The sequence below is a fragment of the Callorhinus ursinus genome, unplaced genomic scaffold (genome assembly GCF_003265705.2).
Source record: "Callorhinus ursinus isolate GAN/ISIS: 27379988/994484 unplaced genomic scaffold, GSC_fseal_2.0 scaffold18, whole genome shotgun sequence".
NCBI classification, from domain to species: domain Eukaryota; kingdom Metazoa; phylum Chordata; class Mammalia; order Carnivora; family Otariidae; genus Callorhinus; species Callorhinus ursinus.
In genome coordinates, this window is record NW_027397080.1 from 1,935,662 (window position 1) to 1,957,248 (window position 21,587).

The following is a 21,587-nucleotide window of genomic DNA, read 5'->3' on the forward strand; positions in this document are numbered from 1 at the left end:
CACGATGGGGGGGCGGCCGGACCAGGACCAGGAAACAGCTGCTCGTACTCCGGTAGTAACCGGCTGGGGCCGCTCTGGGGTCCCTCCCACCGTCCGCAAAGCCAACCCGGCAGAGTTTTAGCGGCCGCCAGGTCCTCCCACCCCGCTCCACGCCCCCTGCCAGGGCGGTGCTCCTTCCGCCCGAGATCCTCAGTCCGGCCCCGACCCCCGCCGCACGCAGAGCTATCGCTTTGCTGGGGAGGAGGCGTCTGGATTCCGGGTCGCCTCCGGGCGATCCCACCGAATGTCCCAAACTGTCCCTCCCCCAGCCCCTGGCCTTTCTGTAGTCCCGTTGCTAGAGGATTCCCAGTTCAGCTGTCTCTCGGACAGCCCCTGGAGGTTTCGCAGGCACCGCACGTCAACGCGGCCAACGCGGAACTCGACATCCCCCAAACAGCCGCTTTCCTCCTGGGTGTTCGGATAGCACCATCCACTCAGTTGTGCCCATACCGGAAACGTGAGAGGTGTCATTGGCCCCACCCTCCTTCATGCCTCACACTCAGTCCAACTTTAGATGCCAGAGTCTTATCTTTAAAGGTCTCTTAAATGTTCTCATCTCCACCTCTGTGTATCTCCTGCTCATCTTTCCAGGCCTAAGCAAAAATATCTTTTCCTCCCGTTGGAGTACTTTGATCTCCATTGTGGCTCATACAAATTTTTATGGTGGACTGACCACTCCAGGGTTGGGGCCACGTGTGGGTCATATGGGTGAACCCAGGGCCCTGCACAGCGCTTGGCATAGCGTATTTCTTGAATGGCTATACCTGCCTTGGATGTCACTGCTCTAGTTCATAATCTGTGACCTCTCAAAATTTGTCTCTCATCTGGCCTTCTGGTGTTCAGTTTCTCTCCCTGCGACCCATCCTTCAGACTACACACAGTGTGATCTTTTGTATTGTATAAAATTGACCCTGTCTCCCCCTCCCCCACATCTTTAAATCCTTCAGTGGTTCTCCACCTAGAAGATCTGCAGCATGGCATACAGGCCTTATGTGACCTGCTTTTTTCTTCAGATTTTTCTTCTACTTTTGCTTTCTCCCTTTGCCATCTTGACACTCTACCTTTGCAGGGCTAACTGTAGTTCTTTAGCACTCCATGCTCTGGACTCTGGACTAGATTATCCTTCATGCCTCCATATCTGCTGCTTGGTTAATGGTTGTTCACCCTTCAGGACTCTGGGAAGGCTCCACTTTTCCCCAAATGTTGGGTTAGTTGCCTCCTCTGAGTTTTCACCACCCCTTGGCTTCCCTCTGGTCTTGTATATTGTGATTATTTACATGTGTGTTCCTTCTACTGGGGGTGGGGTCATCTCTATCCAGTCACCCAGCACAGGGTCTAGCATGCAGGAGGTATCAGTGGGAAGGGGAGAAGGATATTTATGAGGGAAGCCTCTGAGCCCAGTGCAGGGATGGAAAACAATCAGGGATTCAGGGCCAAATTCCAGTTCAAATTCTGACTCTGTTACTCATAATTTATGTGTTCCAAAAAAAGTCACATCCCCTCTCTAGGCCTGTTTCCTTAGCAATAAATTGGGGGCAACGAATCCTAGTCTGCACAGTTGCTATGAGGGTAAAATGAGGTCATGGTTAAGGGAGTTAGGTAACCCAGCAGGGGCTAAGTAAATGGGAATCCAAACCAGAAACCAGACCCCCCCACCACCACTGCCCAGCTTTCGATGATTAAAAAAAAAAAAAAAAAATCCAACAGAATTGACCAACTAGTACATGCCAGGCATTGTGTAAAGATCAGGGGAGGGGATACCCAGCTAGTCTCTGGGGAGCTTTCAGTGTCACCTTCTACCAATTCCCCTTGTATTTTACATGCTAACAAAACTGAACTGCTAGCAGGTCCCCCAAGTACATCATTCTGTGATACACCTCTATGCTCTTTGCACACAGGGTTGTCTTGAAATGGCAGACCTTCTTCTTTGTCCACCAAAGTGAACTCCTACTTGTCCTCTGAAACCCTGTTCAGTTGTTACCTCCTCTGTGAAGCTTGCTTTGATTTGCCCCTCTTTACACTGTGCTGTCCCAGAAACTTATTTATAACTGTCACAGCACTTAAAACACTGGGCTATAATTATTTATTTGCAAATCTAACCCCCTGAAGGCAAGGACACTGGGCTGAGCATGTTTGAGTACAGGAAGGGTGTAAAGAAGGATGAGACAAGGTCATTGCCTTGGAGGAACTCCCAGTCTAGTGAAAACAGTCATGCTCGTTGTGATAGGTTAAATATGGCCACAATTCTTTGCAGCTCCTTCTGTCAAGAGCTGCATTTCCTCATCCCTTGATTATGGGTTAGCTTTGCGACTTGTTTTGCCAAGTTGATGTGAGTTCCAGAGTCTAGGCTTCAAGAGGCTTTGCAGTTTTGGCCTTCACCCTCTTGGTGTGACACTGCCCTGAGGCTGCCAAGTAAGGAAGCTGATCTAACCTACTGGAGGATTAGAGGCCACATGGAAGAGAACCAAGGCATCCCGATCTCCCAGAATGTGAAGCTTTCCAGCCTAGTCAATCCTCCAGCTGAATGAGCTGCATAAGAGGAAAGGCCCAGTCAACTGAAAAAAAAACCATGAGAAATAATACATCGTGTTAAGCCACTAAGTTTCGAGATGGCTTGTTATATGTCAGTAAATAATGGAAACATATCTAAACAGGTGATCGCAATATAGGATGATAAGGGCAATCATAGGGACATACAGGGGTCATGAGAAGAGATAGCTAATCCAGAAAGGCTTCCTGGAGGAGATGGTATTTGGGCAGGGTATTGAAGGATAAATAGAAATGTGATGGAGTGGGGTAAAATAGTCCCATTAGAAGAAACGGCATGTGTAAAAGTGTGCAGGCAAGAAAGGAATGGCACAGCCAAAGGGAGTGGTTGGCATTAATTACGTGGGGATAGCCCATAGGGTTCATGGAGGGCAGTGTTAGGAATGGCAGCTGGAAATATGGGTTGAACCTAAATCAGAGAAGACCTCAGTACCATGCCTTAGCATGCCGTGCCTATGCCTCATGGTAGTTCTTTTCCTAGTTGGGCAGGTACTGAGGCTGAATGCTGTGCCTGAAGTAGAGAGGGTGGCAGAATGCCCCCTAAAACCAGGGCTCTGTCCATCCCTTTGGAGTGGAACTCTCTGGTACAGAGCCTTGTCTCCCTATCAGACCAGAATTCTGTGGGGTTGGGTCCTTTCTCCACTTACACTGGGGTTGTCTGGGTGAGAGCAATGTTCCCCAGGGGCTGGACTGGACTGCCTCTCTTGAACCAAGGTTTATGAGAGTGGGGATTCCTCTGGGGGGCTAGCACTTTGGACTATGCAGTTTGAGTCCCATATAGAAGCACAGGAGGTGCCAGTGGAGGCTGGTGTCCACGCCCCTGCTCGCTTCTCTAAGCTCTGCACCCTGATGCCAGGCTGTGTCAATTGGGAGGAAAGGGGGCCCAAGGAGAACATCTCTTAATTCCAACAAAGGCTTCCTGTGTGCCAGCAGTGACCCAGGTCCTCTATCTGGGATTATAGGTCCCTGCTGCCTTGTCTTTCCACATCCAATCAGGGCTGAGTCAGAGCTGTTTTCTCCTTTTATGCTGGGGCTTCCTGAGAAGCCCTATTGCCATTGAAACAAATGTTTCTTGGAGCAAGGCCCTGTTTTCTTCCATCTGACTGGGGCTCCTAAGGGCAGGACTCTGTCTCTCCTCAGACAGAAGCTTCTGGGGGAGTTCTTTCTTTTTCCTTATCACAAAGGATATCCATATAGAGCTAGGATGTTACCCTCAGGCCCCCTCTTGCTGTGATCTTTTGGGACTGTGTGATTACTCCCTTCCTCTTTGCCCAAGGCACTCACAGGTAATGTCTGCCTGTCTCTTTCTGGGTCTGATACCAAGGTTTGGCAGCACTGAATAGTTATTTGCTCAAGGGATCCTGGTTTTGAAGTCTTCAGGGGATTTGGGGCTATGTCTCTGGGTCCCTCATGAAATGAAACCACATAGGATACCTCTTGATGAATGAGAAGCTTCAGAAATGCTCAGAGCCCACCAGAACCCAGGTGACCTTGGCATCACTCCTTAAAACCCATCTGTAGAAGGCCTATTCCCTGACACCTGTGCCTTCTGGGTTCAGTTAGGGGCAGTGGACGCAGAGGGAACCAAATACAGTTCAGGTTTCTCTTCTCCCCTCCCAAGGAGGGGGAGGAGTTAGCACCGGGCAGGCGCCTCTAAGCTTTCATCTACGTGAGCTTCCTTCTGATGCTCACCCACCCCCTCCTCACCTGGTATCTGTCTGAGTGGTGCAGGTCGTCAGTGGCAGAGGAGTGTGGTGACGCTGTTGGAGACTCTCCTTCTCTCTTGATGGAAGCAGACAACAGGAGGGACTGGAAGAAGAAAAGAGACATGTCGCCTCAGGCCAAATGAGACCTGCAGTCAGTCAGTCCCCTAGACTTCCCAGTCCAACGGAGCTTTGGGGAGAGGGGCAGAGAGGAAGGCAGAGGGATAGTCTCAACCACTCTTGAGAAGGCAGGCAGGTGTTGGGGTCCCGGGGGTATGGTGGTGGAAGAGGGTGGCTTGATTCTGGGAACGGGTAGAGACCTTCAAGAGGGTCCAAAACTCCCAGACCTCAGGTAATCTCTGCCCCAGTGGGGCAGGACTCCCTGCCCACTCCCAGTGGGCTGAGATGATACATGCTTTGTTCTCCCTTAGCAAGCAGAGACTCTGGGACCCCCCCCCCCGAAGGGTTGGGGGTAAAGCCACATACCTGCTGCCCTGCCTGCCCCTAATACAGGCTGACGGCAGCCCTGCTATGGAGACAGTAAATTAAATAGTATATATGAGTTTCCCGCATGCAGCTAGGGATGTACGCTGGGTCCATTTATCCCTGCGCTGCGGCAGTGACCCCAGCAAGAACCCCAGCAGAACTAACCCCCCCACGTCAATCCTGTGCAGCCTCTCCTACATGCGCCTGCAGTTTAGATTAATAAACTGTCTGCTTTACATTGTGTTCGAGCGCCACAATTCTAAATACCACATGGCACGTTCAGCCGGCTCTTGCCGGCTCTTGCCAAGGCCTGTTCAGCTGCAAAGGGGGGGGGGGGCTGGAGGCCTGAAAGCAATCCCTACTTCCTTCCCCCACCCTCTCCAGCCTGCACGGCTCGGAGCCGGAAGCATACAATTCCCTAGGAGGCCTCCCCAGCCTAGAAACCATGCCAAATCGCCAGTGACAGCCCAAAGAAAGCAATTTGGGAAAGATGGAGCAGCCATTTATCCTTCATCTCCAACCGAGCCTTAGGATGTGACCCGCATGCGGTGGCTAAGCTGCACATCCTCAGGCAAGGGCCCTGGTTGGGGAGGGGCAGCTGCTGGCCTGGCAGGGCTCCCTGACTCAGCCTCTCCCCAAGAGCTGGCAGAGGAAAGAGCCTGGGAAGGGCCTGCAACTTGGAGCCCTTTCTTCACCCAGCCAGGCAGGCCCAGTGCAGATTAAGGTGGGCTTTCAGGCAATGTCCTTCTCCTTCTCTGGTCCCAGGGAGGATGCTGAGGAGGGGAAACAATGTGGGGGTCCCTGCCCCCCGCCACGAGAAAGCTCCCTCTTGTGTGCTTTCTCTCTCTCATTCTCTCTAAGTTAGAAGCCCTGAGAGGCCCCAGCATTACACCTGGGGCAAGCAGAATAAAAAAAGGTCACTGGCGCTTTTTAAACATGGACCAAAAAGCAGTAAAATGTGTTTTGAAAAAAAAATCCCGGCATTAAATCATGACTTTTTGCCTGGCTCTTCGCCTCATTAAAAGTGGCCTTTTGGAAGGTAAAATTATCATTGTAAGCGATAAGATCTTTAAGAAAATAATTCACGGCTTCTTCACCCTTTAATATGATAGCCGCCACCGGCTAATTTTTTTCTTAATGGCAATGAGGCCATCAATCTTGTCTAAGGCCCCCTCGCCCTCTCCTCCTCCCCCCTCCTTCCGCCTCCCTGTCTTCTCAGTCTCTGGCTTGAACCTTCTACCTTATGCCTCTTCCACCCATGGCCCACTTCCCTACAGCCTCAGCCACAGGCAGGGGATAGACCCTGAAATGGTCAGCTTTGGGGCGTGAGCATGAATCTGGAAGTGGGCGAGCAGGGGTCCTTGCCTCTGAGTTTGATTATCAACATGCCTGTGTCGGTGGTGGCAGGATCCACACAGGTTTTAAGACCTCCTGTGTGAGTATTCTGACCTCGGTAGTGTGAGCATCTGCATATGTGTGGGGCCAGGTATGGACGTGGATTGCATCTGTGTTTATCCTTCGAGCACAGGCCTCACTGGGGTCCAATGCCTAGCCCTGACAGCCATGCTCAGGTGTCAGGCGTCAGGTGGCAACGGCTGGCCTACCTTCCTTAACCACAACCACTGAATGCTACAGGCATCCACGGGTGGGTGGCTCCCCACCTGCATGGTCCACAGCTCCGTGGCAACACCCACCTTTTCTCTTTAGGACCAGAGGACTTTGCTTCCTTGGGCAGGGCCTACATCTGTCTCTGCCCCTCATTCTGTCCAACTTTCTGTGTTGAGTGATTTCCTGAATGAAGGTGCAAAATCCACTCCCACCCTTTCTGAGGCCTCCGGGGGAGTTGGGCCAACCTGGGAGGTAATATTATCGCTCTGGCTCCTTTTCTCCAAACTGCCCTCTCAGATGTCACCAGTGCCTTTAAGACTTCTTAATGCAATGGTTCCCTTCTCTGGACTTTCTCTCTTCAACTGCTGACCACCTCATACGTTTGGAACTTTTCTCCCCGAAGAGTCTGGGGTACCAGGCTCTCCTGGGCCCCTCCTAACTTGCGACCCCTCCTCCTTTGCCCCTTTCCTCGTGCCTATACCTTATCTTGAACCCCCAATGCAGGGGTCCCCAGATTCTCTTCTTGGCTTTCGCTCTAATTTCTCTGTGCATGCCTCCTGACTGATTTCATCCATTTCTGAAGCTTTAACCCTCACTCCTCACTCCCTATAAAAAGGGCCAGGGTTTCCTGCCTTTACGAGTCATTTTGAGAACTCTTAAGAAAGGATGTTGCCTTACCGAGGGTGAGGAAGGGGACACTCAGTGAGTAGGGTCTAGTTCTCCTCCTCAGGTCCCCACTCCCTCAAAATCATCACCTTTGGGGAAGCAGTACCATCTGCCTCTGGGGCCACCTATGGGAGTTCTTGGTACAAATCATGTCATTGTGCTAAGGCCTCTCTGGCCCCTCCTTTGAGCCAGCCACTTGCCCTTCATTTTTCCTTTCTCTGTCTGATGCTTTCAAACCTCTCTCCCATAGTATCTGTTTAGAGGGGGCAGATTGTCTCCCCAGATGAGCCCAACATCCTCCCTGGCTCCCTGCTGCCCTCAGGACAAAACACACACACACACACACACACACACACACACACACGCACGCACACACACACACACACACACACACACCATGGCCTGGCTTTGAAGGCCAGTGCACTCTCTGTCTTGGCCTGCACTTCTGTATTTTTCTTTACCTGCTACAGCTCACCTTCCTCCTTTGAGTCTTAATGTCCGAGCCCCCCATGCCTCCAGGTCATTCTTAGCTTTGACCCCTGTCCTGACTGGAAGAGGAAGAAGTCAGATGAACATACTCTGGCTCGTGCTCAGAGTACACCCCCCCCCACACACACACGCACATGCACACTCAAGCACACAGGTTAGCCCTCCGCCTCAGACTGATGATCAAACCCTGGAGACAGTTGGGCATCCAGTAAGAGCTCCTTTTCCTCGAGAGAAATCAGTCATGGGTAGGCCTAGGTTAGGATGGGTAGGAGGAAAACACACAATTGTCCACCTACCTTGGGGGTGCCTGGAGCCATGGCATCCTTCAGAAGGGAATTCTTGCTGCCAAGAAAGAAGAGAACAGGGTGACCATACCACTTGCTGCCCAGGGCATGCAAGAGAAGAATAGCAAGACCCCAAAAAGAGAAGGCATAGCCAGCTTAGCCCAGCCCTGTGCAGCCAAGCTCTACCAAGGCCATTCAACCCCAGCTGGCCCTGACTAGCTCAGCCTCCATCAGGGACCCGTGGCAAGAGCTGGGAGGGGGCATAGACACTAGGCCTGGTAGGCTCCCTCGTGAATCTGAGGAAAGAGGCTTTACCTGATTCCTGCTATCAGCCCTGAGGATTCTGCATATCCTGGATGCCCTCTTCCCTCCACCTCCTGTCCCCAGCCTGCTCTTAGCTCCTATGGGATTGGGGTGATGGAGCTGACATGGCTCTTGTCAATTCTCCCTCCAACACGCTGCAAACTGCGTTAGGCCAGGAATGATCTCCCCCTGATTCAATTTGTCAGCCCCAGGCCCTCCGGCATCGGGCGCGGCAGGCGGGCGGGAGCTGGGCCCTGAAATATGGTGGGCGGCTTGGAGCAGGTGGGGGCAGGGGCGGGAGGTGATGGATGGGCTGTGGGGGAGGCGAGGACTGTGTTTAATAACAAAATTGGTATGCAAGGCCACATCCCGCGCTAAGCATGAGTGATCCAGAGCCACAAAGTATTACAAATCCCTGCTAAACAGATGCTGACAATGGAACAAGACGTATCAAATCAGATCCACTTCAGAAACATTAATATCCCTGTTCCTGTCCCTCCCTCCCTGCTGCCCCCACTTGCTCACCACATCTGTGCTCACACATTCATGCACGTGCACTCACACACACATACAAATACATGCGCACGGAGGCGCTGGCTGATACATGCAGGAGGCAGACACAGCCCATTGACACAGGGTCCCTGCACGGACACGTACAAGCTATGCAGGTACAGCACACCCACAGAGCTATCTGTAAGGCACAAAAGACACACAGACACACACCCAAGGCAGAATGCGTGGGGCACGCACGGACTCACAGGGCATGGACCCAGGGAACACCCACACGGTCAGACGTAGTAGATACACCCAGTATGTGAGCAAAGGCTTAGGTGGATTCAGATAAAGTCCTCATTGTCCCCCAGGGGATGTTTGGCAATGTCTGGAGACCTTTCTGATCATCACCACTGGGGGCCCAGAGTTTGCTACTGGCATCTGGTGGGTAGAGGATATTAACCATCCTATAATGTATGGGACAGCCCCTCCCAACGAAGAATTATCTGGCCCCAAATGTTAATAGTGCTGAGGTTGAGAAACCCTGGCATAAAGGCAAATACACACATATCTACTGTCCATGATTCTGTCAACAGTCACTCAGACCCATGTGGTCACACCCAGAGGCTCAAACATGTTGTAAATAAAGACCCATTCACAACAGTCCCCCAGACCTGGGTGAAGAGCTGCTCAGGCGCCAACATCCACAGAAATACATGCATGGATGCAGACAGCCACATGCACGGACACGCACCCACACATGCAGACACACGTGGACACACACCCACACAGACACACGCATCACAGTGCAGAGGCCACCGGGCTCAGCAGCAGCATGAGCCTAAGGTCTGAGTGTAAACGCAGAGCTGCCTGCCTGTGCGATCACACAGTGTGGGCATCACAGACTGGGAAGGACAGCCAGACCAGGTTCCACTCAGTTCCATTTGGTTCCTGAACAGTCCCTGTATTCTTGCTCCCAGCCAGTCCCTGATTTAGGCAATGGGTACAGAGAAGAAACTGAGCTTCTCTTGAGGAGCAACTAGTTGGGGACTTCATGACTTTGAGCCTTCCTTCACTCAGTCAACAAGGACTGACATCCCATTGCACCTGTGTCTGGACAGGTACAGAAATGAGGCATCTCTGTGTACCAGTATTCTCCCTGGACCCCTGGCCTGAGGTCTGCACTTTGTCTGAACAGGATCAGGTTGGGACCGAAAAGGACAGAGTGAACAATGATTGTGCACCAACCACATGGGACAGGTCTGGCAGGTATGGGCCAGGTACTCTATATGTGTTCTCTCTTTAATCTTCACAAAAACTTTACAAAGTTCACTAACAGAGGTTAAATGACACCTCTATGTTCACACAGTCCATGTAGGGTTTAGGGATTTGAGTTCCTGTTGGACCGAGTCTGAAGGGCTGCTTTTCCATTGCTCACACTGCTTCCCTAAAGATACTCAGGGGGTAGGCTGGAGGACAGAGCTTGGAGTTCTTTTTCTATCTCTACTTTGGGAACATCCCACTGACACTGGGCTTTAGTTTGCTCTGCTGGTGAGTAGAAATGAGGACCTCTACGGTGAGAATGTCCAACCTCTCCCTTTGCCAATACTCTTCCCTCCCCCTTAAGTTGGACTGGTTTATATCCAAGGAGCCTGCCTCCGGCTCCTTCCCTCTCTCTGAGCAAGTGCCCCCCTCCCCTTTCTTCCAACAACCTGATTACCTCTGACTGTGCTTGGTTCCCCAGGGACAGGAGTCTGGTGAAAAGCCTGCCACTGAAAGGGGAGGTCCGAGCTCCAGAGCTACAGGCCGACTGGCTCCTGCCCAGCCCACAGATTCCTCTGCCTTCCATCCCTCCCTGTTTCCACAGCCCGCCCCCAACGATTTCCTCCCTTCTCAGTCACTCGCTGCCTAGTGATCCATGGGTTTTAAATTATAACTGGGACCCAGGAAACGCGTTCCTAAGTACAATATTCATGGGCTGGGCTGACACTTTTAATTAAGGTGATTTACACTGAATTATCCTTGGAAATAAAGAAATGGTGTGCTGCCCAGGAATAAACCATCATCACCAGCCGCCTTTGTAAGTTACACTTCGTTTTAATCTATTTGGGGAATTGTTTATCTAGTTCATTACCCAACCAAACACCGAGGCCGGCCTTAAATAAGGCTTAAGTGGGGGTGGGGGCACTGCCATCTCCATACCCTGCCTCTCTAGAGTCCCCTAGCCTCCCTGTGGCTCCTTTCAGCACTTTGAAAGCACTGACCAGAGAGCTGGCTTCCCATCCTAGGGGCCAGGTCTCAAAGTGGCTTTGGAAGCCTCCCGGGAAAGGTCCCCAGGCTCAGGCCTCACCAAGCCACGCCTCACTTGCACCTCTGTGCCATCTCTCCATGCCTAGGGCTCTTTCCTTTCTCTGGGTGGAAACTCCTGCCCGAGGGCCACAGAGAAGTCTGGGGGTCACTCCCCACAACCCTCCAATCTTCAGCCCCCTGTATGTTGCTGCCTGTCTGCACACAACCAGTCTCTACCCCATCACCATCCCAGAGACATCTTAGGCTTGGCATGCCCAGAGCCCTGTCCATTGTCTCCTCCTTCCCCCAGAAACTTCCTTCTCTGCCATCATCACCCTTCTGGTCACCCAGGTCAGAAAGCTCTTCCTAGCAAGTACCCTGTGAGTAATCACCTACGTTCTCTTGCTTCTTCCTCCACCAGTCTCTCATCATTCCCTCTTCTCCATTCCCAAGGCCACTGCCATTGTCCCAGGCCAGTGGGTCAGCTCATCATCTGTCCCTTGGACCCTGCCCAACATCCTCATTTGTCTCTCTGCTTCGACCCCCAATTCATGCTCCACACTGGCCTCCAGAGCGATTCTCCTACACTTCTGCAATCTGGTCAAGGTTCTTGCGGCTCACCAATATTCTGACTCCCCCTCTGCATCCAGGACAACCCTCCAGGCCTGAAAGCCCCCTTCAATCTGTCCTTAATCTAACTATGCCCTCCTTGTTCTAACTAGCTGAGTCCTGGGGTCTGTTTGCACTCCTGTGCAGGACTGAGAAAGGGGAGGGCGGGCTGAAGGAGGGTGTGTGGGCACAGCCTCTGATCTCAAATGTAAAAGTACTTGGAAAAGTAGACGTGCTTTGCCAACAGTTCTGACTCTTCTTCCTGTAGGTGTCTGTGTGCCCACATACCTGTGGGAATGAGTGTGTGTGTATGTGAGCATATCTAGTGTGCTGGAATGTGGGCGTGGACGGGTGCCTGTATGTCATGTACACGCGTTTGCCTGTGTCCGTAAAAAGCAGCCAGCCCTAGTTTGGGAGCCAAGAGGTCCCTGCTTCTCTGTGTGAATCCTCAGGTGTGTCAAATAGCAGCCTGCTGGGGGTGGGGGTGGGAGGAAGGTTGCTGCTCTGTGCTGTTGGGCAAAGGGAAGCAGAAGGCACAACACCAGGCCCATCCTGAAGAACTTCTCGGGGAGCAGCCATGTGGCAGGGACGGAGGGAGGCGTCCCAGGTGATGGAGAGGCACCCTGCAGCAGCGTCCACAGGCTCCGGAGCCCGCTAAGCTGTGGGAGGGGTGGGAGAGCAGAGGCAAAGGCAGAGTAAGAGCAGGAAGGGGAAAGTTGGAGGGAAGAGGAGAAGAAGGGAGGGGAGCAGGGAGCAGGGAGCATGAAGTGGAAGGGAAAGGAGAGGACTGGAGAGCTGGGCAGGAAGGCTCTGGCCACATGCCATGGATGGGGGATGCCCTCCGTTCCAGCGGTGCCCAGGCACACACAAGCTCCGCCCTCCTGCAGGACTCAGTTTCCCCAACTGTGAAATGGCTGGGCAAAGGTCCCATTCAGCTCAGGGAGCCGGTGGCAGGGAGGGGGGTGGGGGTGGGTGTGGGGGTTGGGTAGGAGTCTCAGGAGCCCAGGTGCCACATCTTCTCCCCCACTTCCTCGTCTCTCCTCCTGCCTCCCAGACAGCGGGCGGGGGCGGGGCAAGGGCAGCCAAGGCTGGGCCCTCCCAGCGCACTACCCCGGCTCTGCGGCGCCCTCGCCCTCAGCCCAGCGGGAGCTGACACGCTCCTTGGGAATTTATCACGCACCCAATTACAATGTTAATTGGCAAGTTCCTGAAATCAATTAATTCGCAAATTTTTTCCAATTAAAAATCCAGATAAATCACGAGGGCAGCGGCGGCCGGTCCAGCCCGCAGTCCGGTGGGCGCAGCGGCCGCAGGGAGAGGAGGGCGGAGGAGGGGATGGGAGGGGAGGGGGCGGCGGGCGCTGCTGCCCTTGAACGCCTTTGCCGGCCGGTCGGACTGTCAGCGCGCCGGGCGCGGCGGGGCCGAGACAGATAAAACCATCGACCCGTCGCCGCCAGCGCTTCGGCTTTATCGATCCGACGGGAATTTCACTTGCGGGGCCACCCCGGGGTCTGGGGGGGGGAGAGGGGGGGGGGGGGGGCGTGCCAAGGGTTAGGGGGTGCTGGGCTGGGCCTGGACGTGAGGGGCACAGAAGTGGGGGACGCAAGACACAGCCATGAGGGGCGGAGCAGATGTGGGGGCTCTGGGTGGGTAAACGGACATGGGGGTAAGCGTGTGGAAGTAGGGGGCGCTCTGAGGAAATACGGGGGGGTACTGGTGCAGGATCACGGCTGGGGGGCACTTCTGTGGGTAGATGTGGACTCCCTGGGCTGTGCAGGGGTGGGGCCACAGGGACTAGGCTATAGTGTGGCCCCCACTGAGGAGGCAGAGAGCTTGGGCCCCCATTTTCTAGATCCTTAGGGGTCCACAGCTTTTACAGAACGCTGCAGGTCCCTCCACACACCTCTGCCTCTATTCTCTGTTCTTATTGAGGGGAAGTCCTCCATTGGAAGCAAATTACCCAGAAACCCTTCCAGACAGCCAAGGTGTGGAACTCAATTGCGGAAAGATACTTCGCTGTGCCCCTTTTAGGCTAGTCCCAGGTAGTGTGTGCTGGGGAGGATCAGGGATGTGTGTGTATGCCCGGATCGGTTAAGGGCGCGGCACTACAGTCAGATTGCTTGGGTTCGAATCTTATCTTTACCACTTTATGGGCTGTGCAACCTTAGAGAAGCCACTTAGCCCCTCTGTTCCTCAGTTTCCCCATCTGTAAAATGGAGCTAATAATTTTTTATTACCTACCCTAGAGGGTTGTTGTGAAGATTAAATACATTAATGCAATGTAGAGTACTTGGCATATAGCGAGTGTTCAAACAGGATTATTATTTTATCATTTGTATAGTCTTCTGTGCTAGTTTTAAGTATTCTCACAAATTCTTTGATATTCCTCCTGTCAAGAAGTAGAGCTTATAGAGTTTAATTCTCTCTTGAGTGGGGGCTGGACTTGGTGACTTTGCTTCTAATGAAGAGAATAAAATACACTGGAAGCAATATTGTATGACTTCTGAGACTAGATCATATAAGGCATTGTGGCTTCCTCCTGAGTCTCTGGGATCACTTCCTCTGTGGGAAGTCAGCAGCCATGTCAGAGGGAAACTCAAGCTGTCCTACGGAGAGACCCACGTGTGGAGGAACCATCTTGGGAATGGCTCCCAAAGTCACTGGCAGACTTTCAGATGACTGCAGTCTTGGCTGACATCCTAACTGCAGTCTCATGAGAGACTGAGCCAGAAGCCACAACTACCCACAACTACCCAACTAAGCTGTTCCTGAACTGATGGTCCATAGACACTGTGGGTAATAAATGTTTGTTGTTTCAAGCCACTAGGTTTGAGGGTAATTTGCAGCACAGGAACACATAACTAATACTTCCTTCAAAATTCAGCTCAGGCCGCCCCTCCCATAGGAGGTCTTCTCTGCTCTGTGCTGGGGTTGGCACTTTCTCCATGCCCCACAGTTCTTCCCATCGAGCAGCCTCTACCCCTCACAGTTTCTATGGCCCCGCTCCCCTTACTCTCAAGCAATGAGCTTCTGGGGGTGGGACCCATTCTGGTTTACCTCTGGGTCCCCTGCACCCTGCAAGGGGGATTAGGTGAGACGGTAGAAGGAAGATTAGTCAAGTCTGATGACTTGAACTGAACAAGGGGTGGGGTGGGGTTGGGAATGGTGGGGAAGGCTGTTCCCTGGCAGACGTATCTTCCAGAGAAGGCTGCAACCAACCATGTCTCCTATCCCACGTGCTCTCCTATAATATGACCGTGTCACTCTCCCATCAGAAGGTGGGGTGTATGTTTGCTCCCCTTCAATCTGGCTGGGCTGATACTGCCTCGACCAATCGAGAACAGCAGAAGTGGCATTAAATGACTTTCGAGGCTAGGTTGTAAAAGGTGATGCAGCTTCCATCTCGTTGGCTGGAACATTGGCTTGAGTACCCTAAGCTGCCACATAGAAAATCCAACTACCCCGAGGCTGCCAGGCTATGAGCAAGCCCAGGCCACATGGAAGCCAAGTGTAGGTGCTTTGGTCACAGCCCCAGCTGAGGTCCCAGCTGACAGCCGGAATCAATCACCAGACATGTGAGTGAAGGGGGCTCCAGATGATCCCAGCTCCCAGCCATTGAGTCTTCCCAGCTGGGGCCCCAGACATCCTGGAGCAGACACAAGTGATCCCCTCTGTGCTCTGTCTGAATTCCTGAACCCACAGATTCCATGAGTACAATGAAATGGTTGCTTTAAATTGCGAAGATTTGGGGTAATTTGTCACACCCTTGCTCTGTCCCTTTGATAACCTGGCTCCTCTATTAGGCCCTCAACGAGGCTCCATCTGGTCCTTCAGGCAGGGAGAAGGGAGGTAGGGTGGAGCACGGGGGGGACCCGCCCAAGCCCATTCTTGATTGTCACCTTTCAAGACCTTGAGATTCATAGAGAAGGCAGTGCTTACTCCCCTGGATAGCGGCACAAGGCCACACAGCTGGGCAGACTGCCAGGCCCAGTCCCTGTTTCTGCTACCCTACCCGGAGGCTTAGCATGGCAGTGCAAGGCCCGTGGCCGTGGCTCATCCCTTTCCAGCTCCTCTTGTGCCCTTTTGAGGCGGAGGACTGAAGAGGGGTCACGCTCTTCCCATCTCCGAAAAGACAGCAAGAAGGGAAAGGCATCACCATTTTGCTGGAGGATCCGAGGACTGAAGGCAGAGTAGAGGAGAGTAACAGGAGGGCCTTGCCTTCTACCTAGAGGTTGGGGACTGGGCCAGGTGGCTGTTCCCGGGACCTGGTGTCTAGAACCCTGAGTGGAATCGTCTGGCAGGCAGGCTCCCCCGATTGGTGGCTTACCTGGCAGGCAGCTGGGCCAGCTGTTCAAGTTCTTGCTCCATATGCTCCTGCAACTCACTGGGCCTTAGCAGGACCTGGCAGATGGGGCAAATAGGGGCCTGGCTGTCAAACAAAGCTGCTGCCTTTTTCTTACCTGGGGAGGGAAGAAGAAGAGACAGACAGATAAGCTGGGCTAGTCTGTGGACGGAAAGCCAGTGTCCCAATCCTCCAGTCCGAGCCTGCTGCCTCCCAGGACTTCCTGGCCTAGAGGAGGGTGGAGCCCAAGGGTCTCAGACACCAGGACAATTCACTCTTCTTTGTGGCTCGGGGCCATGAATGGCACCTCCTTAGCCAGCTGCCCCTCTGGGAAATCTGTTGGGACACAGTCAATGCTCTGTGCAATCAAAGCTGAATCACTTCGTTTCATACAGGTTAGTGAAGGTCTTGGGCCATCACCCAGAATATCCAGTGCCCCTTCTGTCTCTCCTTTCCTCCCTGCTTTCATATTCCCCAAGTCTGGAGAAGGAAGAAAAGAGGGAGAAAGAGGATTCATTCCTGCAGTCATTCAACAAACGTTGTCTGGGGTCTACTCTGAACCAGCCCTGGTGCAGAGTGGTGGGGCCACAGAATATAATCAGATCTAGTCTCTGCCCTTGAGGCCCTCACAGTCGAGGGGGAATGACCAGAAAGGACCCATGTGACTTCTGGGGTAGTGTTCTTTCCGGGTTCCTCACCTTCCCAGGATTCTGCCCATAGCTTCCCCTCTCCCTGTTCTGCATGCTGGATGCTCTTCTTTCTTCTTATGGCCCTAACTCCCATCTGTGCCCTGTAGATTCCAGAATCTGTGTCTCTGCCCCCAGATCCCTCCCTGGTTCTCTCAGCCTCTGTATCCAAGCGCCTAATGGACAGCGATGCTTGGATGTCCCCCAAGAATCTGAAAGTCAACGGATCCAAAAACAAGCCCTTCAGCTTCTTCACCCCTTGCAAAACTGCTCCTCTTCAGCAGTGCCCATCTTAGTTAATGACACCAGCACCTTAGTCACCCAAGCCGGGAAACTTCGCCTCCCCTGAGGCCCCTTCCCTTGCCTTACTGTCCCTCCCACATTCGTTTAACCACCACGTCCTATCCATTCTGCTTCTTCAATATTCCTGGAATCTATATTCTCCCTGTTTGGGTCTCACTACCTCTCACATGGATAACCTCATTGGCCTCTTGTGAACCTAACAGATTCTGGGTTTCCCCCTCCCAAATACCCTTCAAATTGTATGGGAATACAAGTGGGTATTGTGCTGGTTTATGCTGGCTTGGGGCTCCAGCTGGGAGCCTGCACTCTGTCCCCACCATGTCCCCACCCACAGCTCTGTCACTGTCTCTGTTGCTGAAGGTGACCAGAGCACACTATTCTAGGAAGGAGGCTGAAGGTTGCCTAGTGCATGCCTCTTGGGGGAGCCTAAACTCTCTCCTCCCTTGTCACTCTTGCCACCCAGTGCTCCTCTGCCCTCTGCTTAAGGCATGGGGTTGAGGAGTCCTATTCATCCAGAAACATCCTTGCCTATCTATGTAAACGTCGACTGTAGAAAGGCTTCTTTAGCTTCAGCCAAGATCTTTCTCCCTGCTTCTTCTTCCCACTGTTGCCCAGAGAGGGTCAAAATTAGCTTTCAGAGAGATAAAGGCCATGCCAGTAATGATGGTGGTTGAGTTGGGTTGCCAGATTAAATATAAGATGCTCAGGGGTGCCTGGGTGGCTCAGTCGTTAAGTGTCTGCCTTTGGCTCAGGTCACGATCCCAGGGTCCTGGGATTGAGCCCCGAGTCGGGCTCCCTGCTCTGCGAGAAGCCTGTTTCTCCCCCTCCTACTCCCCCTGCTTATGTTCCCTCTCTTGCTGTGTCTCTCTCTGTCAGATAAATACATAAAATCTTTTAAAAAAATATAAGATGCTCAATTACATTTGAATTTCAGTAAACAATGAATACCTTTTCAGTATAAGTATGTCTCAAATATTGCATGGCATATACTTATGCTAAAAGTTACTCATTGTTCTTCCAAAAATCAAATTTACCTGGAGGTCATATATTTTTATTTGCTAACTCTAGCAACCCCATGCCTGAAGGAGCTCCCAGTTCAGGCTGAGCACAGGAACCCACCTCCCTTTGACACAAGGTTGAGGATGGTCACAGCTCTCCTGGATGTCCAGACTGAGTCATCTGAGAGCTCAAAGGAGGGAGTAGTTCATTCTGGGTGTGTGTTTTGAGGAGTGAAAAAAGAGAAGTCTTAACCAAAGAAATGAAATTTAAGTTGTACCTTAGAAGTGTTCCAGGCAGAAAACCGGGAGCAAAACAATGAGTTGTGACTTTCTTGTGGGCAGGGACCATTTCTTACCCAACTTGATATTTATAGACAATTGAAAACAGACCTGACATTGACTAGATGTGCAGTAATGAAGCAAAGCAGAGGAAAAGAGGAAGGGAAAGGCTGTAGGAAGAAGAGCAGATCATCCTAGAAGCCCGATGATCTTCGCAGAGCTGGGAGGTCCACTGTGGAGGCTTGGTGTGGGCCAGGGTAGGGTAGGTGTGGCTCTAGTCTGTGTGGTTAGGTCTCTGAGCAGGGGAAGGGGCCCTCCTGATCATGTGCCTTGCTGACTATGCCTCAGATGCTCAGAGGACAGCTGGAAGGTAGTTCTGAGTAAAAGAAGCAGATGTGGCCTGGTCTGGAAGATGGGAGATGAGGATTCTAGTCTCAGCTCTGCCTCGAACTTCATTCGGCCCAAGAATCTTAGAGGTGGAGTGAGACCCTAGAAATTCTGCAGGCCAATACCTTTGTTTTACAGGTGGGGAAACTGAGTCTCTGAACTGGATAGTGATCCCTGTACTCAGCTCATGATCTCAATGCTTCATTTATTTATTCACTCAGCAAACATTTATTAAACAATTATTTTACTTCAGGCATTATTCTAGGAGAAACTGGAGTTCAGAGATAAATAAAACACATTCTTGGCCTGAAGGAGATCACAAAGTAAGAGGAAAGCCAAAGAAGGGTCAGTGGGTCCAGTCAGTACTGCCCTGGCCAGGGCTGCGGGAGGTGGGAACGGGCGCTCGAGGGTGGAGGCTGGAGGGACCAGAGGGTGGTTGGTAGGGTCCAGGGGGAGGCAGTGCCTGATGGAAGCATGAGGGGTGAATAAAGGAGAATTGATGAGGCTGTTAAAATGGATCATTGAGGCAGGGCCTGGGGCATAACTGGGGGCAATGGCAAGGGAAGGGACCTTACAAAGCAGAGGATCCAGGGCATGGAGCTGAGGTGGGAAAAATCAGGGTTTCTGCCCCTTTTAGCCTGGGCCACCAACTCTGGCTCTTAGGGATTCCTAGTGCCCAGAGTCTTCCCTCCAAGGCTGGGACCAGGACTCAGCATTCCCATTTACTTGTTCTCAGTTCATCTGCTTTGCTGCCACAGAGATCTACTTTTCGGAGCTTGGCCTCAGTTTCCCCATCAGGACAATGGGCCCTCTTCCTGGCTTCAGCTTTAGGAATAGCCTTGACAGGGATCAGCAGAGGGACCCTGAAGCCCATGCCCTCCATCCCACCCCCATTTTCTCAGGGGTTAGAGTGGCAGGTGTCAGCCTGGCCATGGGCCCCCTGCTTCCCCTCCCCCGCTGTGTTCCCTATAATTTTATATTGAGACCTGTGGTCATGACGTGGGTTTTACTGCACTAACGACATGGCCTGCCCAGGTTTAATGACAAAATCCATACTCTGGCCCTGGGCCTGCTCCTCGTTTGCATAATTCCCAGAATACAGCTCCCTGAAGCTTTTGACCTGGGCCATTACAGTGGCCATAAAACGGGCCATAAAACCGCTGGAGATGGCCAAGAGGAGGGGGCTGTGGTCTTGCGGGGGTGGGAATGAAGTCCTCAACCCCCTACTCTTCCCAGGCCTGAGAGTAGGCATCCTGGCCCTTCTCTTCCACAGTTCCCAGAATCGGAGAGTCCTCAGGCTGGAGAGACCTCTGGAAATCCCTAGTTCAGCTGCCCATCTGATGTAGGAATCCCTGGAATCCCTTCTGCAACGCCAATGTGCCAGCATCACAGGTAGGCAGACCGAGCCCTCCAGAGGCAGGCTGTCAGAAAGCATCTTCTCCTTGAGCATCCCTCACTCCTGCCCCTGCCCTCCCCCCCCAGCGGGCCAGGCCCTTTGCCACAGGTGGGTGTGGGTCATTGTGGGCCTAGGTTGAATCTTGTCCCTCTTCAGGAGGCCTGGCTCCATAGGGAGGTCAGGAGGCAGGCTGAGCAGCGTAGTGGGGAGACGCGGGAAGCATGAGGGGCTGGGGACAGGGACTGGGACGGGCTGTCAGTGCTAAAGATGATGAATGGGGGCGGTGAGGTGGGAGGCCCAGTGTTATCGGCAGCGGATGGCGGTGCGGGCGCTCGCCGCTCCTGTTAATCCCCGGGCGCTGCCTCAGCCCTTGCACTGATAACGAGGAAATGGGACTGACAACAATTTTTAGCTGAGAGATTCTTCACCAAAATGCCAGGCGGCCCGAGGTCTGACAGCGCCTGATTGAGTGTGTGAGTGTGTGGGGGGATCGCCGGCGGCCCCCTCCCCTCCCATGCAAAGATGGATCGCTCATTCCGCCTCCCGTCCACATTCATTACCGCACCTCCCCCAGGCCCCGCCCTGCCCCCACTGAGCCTGCCACCTCCACTTTTCCGCCCGCCGCAGGGAGCCCCCGGAGCCGGAGGGGAGCAGGGAGCAGAGGGGCCCGACCCCGTCCTCAGCCTTCCGTGCACGGCACCTCAAGCTCCACGAGCCTGAGGCGACGACAGGGTCAAGCTCCCTAGCTGTGTGACCTCCATGAGGTCGCCTTCGCGTTCGGAGCTGCTTAGAATACCTGCCCACCCAAATCGGTGAGGTTCCACCCGGAAGTGACTGGCCGCAGGCTGTGTAGACGGATAGGCACGCTGAGGAGAGCGGAGCGCTCAAGCCAAGTAGCCTTCTCCTCGCCTGGGCCAGGCTCCCCACCGGTCGGGCCCTGAGGCCTTGGAACTGGGCCTCAAGCACCTGGGGTCCCAGATCAGCCCTCTGCTGCCCCCCTCTGTTGGGAAGTGCTGACCATTGGGAGCAGGCAACTCCAGGGCCCGCAGAGCTGCTCTTTCTCTGCCATCTTCCATAGTGAAACCTGGTGCTGAACTGGGAACTGGAGGCTGGGGGTTCTTTCACAGGGAAAGCCCTCCCTTCCGAGATCACTAACCCACATCCGACCCTGCAGCGCCCCGCCCAGCGGGTGCTTCTCTGGCTTGGCCTGTTTGGTGGTGTCCTAGTTCTGTTCCCTCTGGGTTCCATTCTTGCCTCTGTTCAAGCAGCAAGTGCCATCTTCATAATCTTTTCTCTGCAGACCACAAAAGGCAGGGCTTGACTGCCCAGTGTCTGATTTAAGAAGGGAGAGGGTTAAAATGAGGGTGAGGGTACCGCTAATGACACATGGCAATGGAAGCTGGGCCTTTTAAGAGGATGTATGTGTGTCCGTGTCCGTGTGTGTGTGTATACACACACACACACACACACACACACACGTGTGCCCCACCCTTCCCTTCACCGAACCCCTGGTAGAAGGGCTTCCATTTCCTGGTGACCAGGACACAGAGGAGCCTTCAAGCAGAATTCAACACAGTTGTCTCTTACCAGCTGTGAGACCTTGGGCAAATCACTTAACACTGCTGAGCTTTAGTTTTTCCTTGTGTGAAGTAGGTATAATAATATCTAGCTCCCAGGACTT

General features: G+C 53.0%; 1 protein-coding gene and 1 long non-coding RNA gene across 3 annotated transcripts in view; one reads left to right on the forward strand and one right to left on the reverse strand.

Moving 5' to 3' along the window:
* RNF220 (ring finger protein 220) overlaps nucleotides 1-21,587 on the reverse strand; it is a 220,643-nt gene that overhangs the window by 19,342 nt on the left and 179,714 nt on the right. For both annotated transcript variants that reach the window (XM_073902709.1, XM_025855931.2), the window contains exons 3-5: nucleotides 15,843-15,975; nucleotides 7,835-7,880; nucleotides 4,294-4,395 (exon numbers count right to left, since the gene is read on the reverse strand). In XM_073902709.1, coding sequence (XP_073758810.1) covers nucleotides 4,294-4,395; nucleotides 7,835-7,880; nucleotides 15,843-15,975 — 281 coding nt within the window. The remainder of the gene's footprint in view (nucleotides 1-4,293; nucleotides 4,396-7,834; nucleotides 7,881-15,842; nucleotides 15,976-21,587) is intronic.
* LOC141374407 (uncharacterized) lies at nucleotides 9-10,585 on the forward strand. The gene is made up of 3 exons (XR_012381252.1): nucleotides 9-52; nucleotides 9,739-9,886; nucleotides 10,362-10,585. It is a non-coding gene; the product is annotated as an uncharacterized lncRNA (long non-coding RNA).